Source organism: Gopherus flavomarginatus, chromosome 2 (genome assembly GCF_025201925.1).
Source record: "Gopherus flavomarginatus isolate rGopFla2 chromosome 2, rGopFla2.mat.asm, whole genome shotgun sequence".
In the NCBI taxonomy this organism is placed as follows: Eukaryota; Metazoa; Chordata; order Testudines; family Testudinidae; genus Gopherus; species Gopherus flavomarginatus.
Window position 1 is genome coordinate 274,968,612 of NC_066618.1, and position 6,000 is coordinate 274,974,611.

The following is a 6,000-nucleotide window of genomic DNA, read 5'->3' on the forward strand; positions in this document are numbered from 1 at the left end:
AGGTTTAGAAGAGAAAATAAGGAAAGAGCAAGTAAAAAAATCACTTAGAAAAGTTAGATGCCTGCAAGTCACCAGGGCCTGATGAAATGCATCCTAGAATACTCAAGGAGTTAATAGAAGAGGTATCTGAGCCTCTAGCTATTATCTCTGGGAAATCATGGGAGACGGGGGAGATTCCAGAAGACTGGAAGGGGGCAAATATAGTGCCCATCTATAAAAAGGGAAATAAAAACAACCCAGGAAACTACAGACCAGTTAATTTAACTTCTGTGCCAGGGAAGATAATGGAGCAGGTAATCAAAGAAATCATCTGCAAACACTTGGAAGGTGGTAAGGTGATAGGGAATAGCCAGCATGGATTTGTAAAGAACAAATCGTGTCAAACTAATCTGATAGCATGCTTTGATAGGATAACGAGCCTTGTGGATAAGGGAGAAGCGGTGGATGTGATATACCTAGACTTTAGTAAGGCATTTGATACAGTCTCGCATGATATTCTTATTGATAAACTAGGAAAGTACAATTTAGATGGGGCTACTATAAGGTGGGTGCATAACTGGCTGGATAACCGTACTCAGAGAGTAGTTGTTAATGGCTCCCAATCCTGCTGGAAAGGTATAACAAGTGGGGTTCCACAGGGGTCTGTTTTGGGACCGGTTCTGTTCAATATCTTCCTCAACGATTTAGATGTTGGCATAGAAAGTACGCTTATTAAGTTTGCGGACGATACCAAACTGGGAGGGATTGCAACTGCTTTGGAGGACAGGGTCAAAATTCAAATTGATCTGGACAAATTGGAGAAATGGTCTGAGGTAAACAGGACGAAGTTCAATAAAGATAAATGCAAAGTGCTCCACTTAGGAAGGAACAATCAGTTTCACACATACAGAATGGGAAGAGACTGTCTAGGAAGGAGTATGGCAGAAAGAGATCTAGGGGTCATAGTGAACCACAAGCTTAATATGAGTCAACAGTGTGATACTGTTGCAAAAAAAGCAAACATGATTCTGGGATGCATTAACAGGTGTGTTGTAAACAAGACACGAGAAGTCATTCTTTCGCTTTACTCTGCGCTGGTTAGGCCTCAACTGGAGTACTGTGTCCAGTTCTGGGCACCACATTTCAAGAAAGATGTGGAGAAACTGGAGAGGGTCCAGAGAAGAGCAACAAGAATGATTAAAGGTCTTGAGAACATGACCTATGAAGGAAGGCTGAAGGAATTGGGTTTGTTTAGTTTGGAAAAGAGAAGACTGAGAGGGGACATGATAGCAGTTTTCAGGTATCTAAAAGGGTGTCATCAGGAGGAGGGAGAAAACTTGTTCACCTTAGCCTTCAATGATAGAACAAGAAGCAATGGGCTTAAACTGCAGCAAGGGAAATTTAGGTTGGACATTAGGAAAAAGTTCCTAACTGTCAGGGTAGTTAAACACTGGAATAGATTGCCTAGGGAAGTTGTGGAATCTCCATCTCTGGAGATATTTAAGAGTAGGTTAGATAATTGTCTATCAGGGATGGTCTAGACAGTATTTGGTCCTGCCATGAGGGCAGGGGACTGGACTCGATGACCTCTCGAGGTCCCTTCCATTCCTAGAGTCTATGAATCTAAGAAAGCAATTAGCAATGCCAGATTACATAATACTAAGAAGAAAATGATACTTTTCATCCTTAGGAAGTTTAATTTAACCTTGACATCCCAGTGATACAGGTGGCGAAATGGAGAAAGGTCGATTGACATACCTAAAGACACAGGGCCAGCAGCAGAATCAGGATTAGAGCTTTACAGACCTCATTCAAAGACCTATCTCAGGCTCCTTTGTCAGAGGCTGGCCTCTGCATGAGACCCACATTTACCCTTTATTCTAGACAAATTTTATTCCGGGGAGAATTCTGTGCCAAAAAATTAGAAATTCTGTGCATAATATTTTAAAATTTTGCTAATTTTATCAAAATTACACTACATAATCATGCCAGTTTCAATTATTTTGGTAATTTATTTCAAAATACTTGTCAGCAAGTATGTCTGGAACAATAGAGACACACACAAAAATTCCCCCAGAGGTAGAGTTAAAGAAAGCCCTATGATAACCCAGTTCCTGTTTCACTGCCAGCCCCCAGCCATGCCCGCCCCAGCCACGCCCGCCCCCCAGAGCCCATACATGGGGCTCTTTCTGACCCAGACACTCACACCTCCTCCCTCTCAGAGCTCAGCCACGCTCCCCCCTCAGCCCAGACACTCTCATCCCTCCCTCCCCAGAGGTCAGCTGCAGGGCCCCTCAGCCCAGAAACTCAGACTCCCACGCCGCCAGAGCCATGCTGTACCCTCCCGCAGCCCAGACACTAACACCCTTTACCCCTGAGCCCAGGGATCCAGAGAGAGAAACAGTCCAATGCCGAGTCCCAGGCTTGCACAGAGTTTCCTGCGCATCACCGCTTCCTTCCTTCAGGGTGTGCTGGGAAATGAAGCTGCTGGGAACCCTCCAGTTCTCCCCCCTGGTCTTGTCTTCTATTTGTGAGCTGGGCTCTCCCAGGTCCAGCAGCCCCTAGTGGCGGCCAACAGCTCTGAGTCCATTTTTGTGGGGGGAAAGGAAATTCTCTAAGCACAAGATCAATTTCTAAAAAATTCTGCATTGCACAGTGGTGCAGAATTCCCCCAGAAGTAACTAAATTACCCACAGTTACATTTATATTGATTTAACATCAATACTATGGTAGATACAAACATCTATAACTAAAATGCCACAAAACATTATTGATGAAAGAGAAATTCAACCCATTCCATTTCTTACATGTTAAAGATTAGTAGCGATTAGACATCTAACATAGTGAATGCCAGTAAAAATAAGGTAGGATCAGAGACTAAAATATAAGGAAAGAACAAGTTAAAAATGACTTAGACACGTTAGATGCCTTCAAGTTATCAGGGCCTGTTGAAATACATCCTAGAATACTCAAGAAGCTGACTGAGGAGACATCTGAGCCATCAGCAATCATCTTCAAAAAATCTTGGAAGATGGGAGAGATTTCAGGGGACTGGAAAAGGGCAAATATAGTGCCAATCTACAAAAGGTGAAATAAAGACAAGCCAGGGAATTACAGACTAGTCATCTTAACTACAGTACCCAGAAGGATACTGGAGCAAATATTTAGGCAATCAATTTGTGAACACCTAGAAGATAATAAGGTGATAGGTAACAGTCAGCATGAATTTGTCAAGAACAAATAGTGTCAAAGCAATGCAATAGCTTTCTTTGACAGGATAACAAGCCTTGTATATAGGGAGGAAGGGGTAGATGTGGTATATTTTGACTTTAGTAAGGCTTTGGTACTATCTCCCATGACCTTCTCATAAACAAACTAGGAAAATACAACCTAGATGGAGCTACGAAAAGGTGGATGCATAAAGGAATTGGAAAACTGTTCCCAGAGAGTAGTAGTCAGTGTATCACAGTCAACTTGGAGAGGCGTATCAAGTGGAGTCCCACAGGAATCAGTTCTGCATCCGATTCTGATCTATGTCTTCATCAATGATTTAGATAATGGCATAGAGAGTACACTTGTAAAGTTTGCGAACAATATCAAGCTAGGAGATGTTGCAAGTGTTTTGGAGGATAGGATTAAAATTCAAAATGATTTGGACAAACTGGAGAAATGGTCTGAAGTAAAAAGGATGAAATTCAATAAAGACAAATGTAAAGTGCTCCACTTAGGAATGAACAATCAGTTGCACACATACAAAATGGGAAATGACTGCCTGGGATGGAATACCGGAGAAAGAGATCTGGGGGTCATATTGGACCATAAGCTAAATATGAGTCCATAGTGTAACACTGTTGCAAAAAAAGCAAACATCATTCTGAGATGTACTAGCAAGAGTGTTGTAAGCAAGACACGAGAAGTAATTCTTCCAGCTCTATTCCATATTGATTAGGCCTCAACTGGAGTATTGTTTCAAGTTCTGAGCACCACATTTCACAAAAGATATGGACAAAATGGAGAAAATCACAGAAGAGCAACAAAAAATATTTAAGGTCTAAACAACATGACCTATAAGTGAAGATTTAAAAAATTGGATTTGCTTAGTGTGGAGAAGATTGAAAGGGGACATGATAACAGTTTTCAAATACGTAAAGGACTGTTATAAGGAGGAAGGAGAAAAAAATTTCTCATTAATGTCCGATGATAGGACAAGAAGCAATGGGCTTAAATTGTAGCAAGAGTGGTTTAGGTAGGACGTTAGGAAAAACTTCTTAGCTGTCAGGGTAGTGAAGCACTGGAAAAATTGCCTAGGGAGATTATGGAATCTTTGGAGATTTTTAAAAGCATATTACACAATCACCTGTTAGGGATAATCTAGATAATACTTAGTCCTTCCATGAGTGGAAGGGACTGGACTAGAAGACCTCTGGAGGTTCTTACCAATCCTGTGATTCTGGTTTTTTGTACCTTTAGTATGCTAGGGCACTAGAAAGTGCAGGCAATAAACGGGGGCAAGACCCTGGTTGCCGGTGGCCACATATTCCATTCCCAATACCTAAGGCCCTATCAAATTTAACAGCCATGAAAAATGCATCATGGACTGTGAAATGTGGTCTCCCTCCATGAAATCTGGTCTTTTGTGTGCTTTTACCCTATCCTATATAGATTCATTAGGAAGACCAGCGTTTCTCAAACTGGGGGTTCTAACCCAAAAAGAAGTTGCAGGGTGTGTATGACAAGGTTATTTTATAGGGGGTGTGGTGCTGTTACCCTTACTTCTGTGCTGCCTTCAGAGCTGGGCAGCAGAAGAACGGCAGATGTTGGCCAGGATCCCAGCTCTGAAGGCAGCATCCCGCCAGCAGCAATGCAGAAGTAATGGTGCCAATACCATACTCTGCCACCCTTACTTCTGTGCGGCTGCCTTCATAGCTGGGCGGCTGGAGAGAGGCAGCTGCTGACTGAGGATCCAGCTCTACAGGCAGCAGCAGCGCAGAAATAAGGGTGGCAATTCCATACCATGCCACCCTTACTTCTGCAGTGCTGCTGGCGGCGGATCTGCCTTCAGAACTGGGATTCTGGCCAGCAACTACTGCTCTGCAACGGCCCAGCTCTGAAGGCAGCGCTGCTGCCAGCAGCACAGCAGTAAGGGTAGCAGTATAGCAACCTCCTCCCAAAAAAGCTCCTTTTTGGGTCAGGACCTCTACGATTACAATACCGTGAAATGTCAGATTTAAATAACTGAAACCATAAAGTTTATTGTTTTTAAAATCCTATGACGGTGAAATTGAGCGGGTGGCCGCATGTGTGTCCCGTTCTGCTGCGCCACTTCCGCTTCCCCCCCAGGGGGACACATGAAAACGCCCACTCCCGCAGGGCGGGGGTGCTGAAAACCGACTCTCCCTACAGAGATGAGTCTACAAACAGCGCTGCCGCCGGCCCCTAGGCGGCCGCACAGACCTTCTGCTCCGCTCACTCACCAGCCCGTCGATCTGCACCTGCTTGACGGCCGAGTCCCCCGGGGCAGCCTTGCCCCTGGCTTTGCTGGCGGTTGCGGAGGAGCCGGTGCTGGCGGCCACCGTGGTTTCCTTGCGGGACGCCATGTTGAGAGACGCTTCCCCCACGCCGGCCGGAAAGAGAAAAATGGAACACCGGAAGCGTGGCTAAGTGCCCGGAGGTGGGTTGTGAATGACTTCCGGATGGAAACTAAGGGAAGGTCAAAAAGGGCCGAGGTAGAGTGGATGGTTCCCGCTTGACGCATGCGCAGATAATACTCTGAGTCCCGGGACACACTGCGCGTGCGCAAAAGAAAATCGGGGCAGCGGGTCGGAGAAAGCCGCGCATGTGCACCAGTGATCACCCTTCGTGTCTGTTTCCGCGTGACACACAATTACAGAAACGTGGTGCGCGCGTGGCAGTTCTGAACGCGTTAGTGTGAGGGTGAGAGTGGCCGCTAGGTCGCGTCTACACAGGCTGTTGTACCATCTCCTGAGGTCCCTTCCAACCCTAATAATCTATGATTCTATC

At 45.0% G+C, this 6,000-nt stretch overlaps 1 protein-coding gene across 1 annotated transcript in view; it reads right to left on the minus strand.

Moving 5' to 3' along the window:
• The window catches only part of EIF3H (eukaryotic translation initiation factor 3 subunit H), a 127,652-nt gene extending 122,037 nt beyond the window's left edge, over positions 1–5,615 (minus strand). Inside the window, exon 1 of the mRNA XM_050941160.1 lies at positions 5,454–5,615. Within this exon, the coding sequence (XP_050797117.1) occupies positions 5,454–5,576 (123 nt within the window). The 5' untranslated portion in view covers positions 5,577–5,615. The remainder of the gene's footprint in view (positions 1–5,453) is intronic.
• Positions 5,616–6,000: the final 385 nt, after the last annotated feature.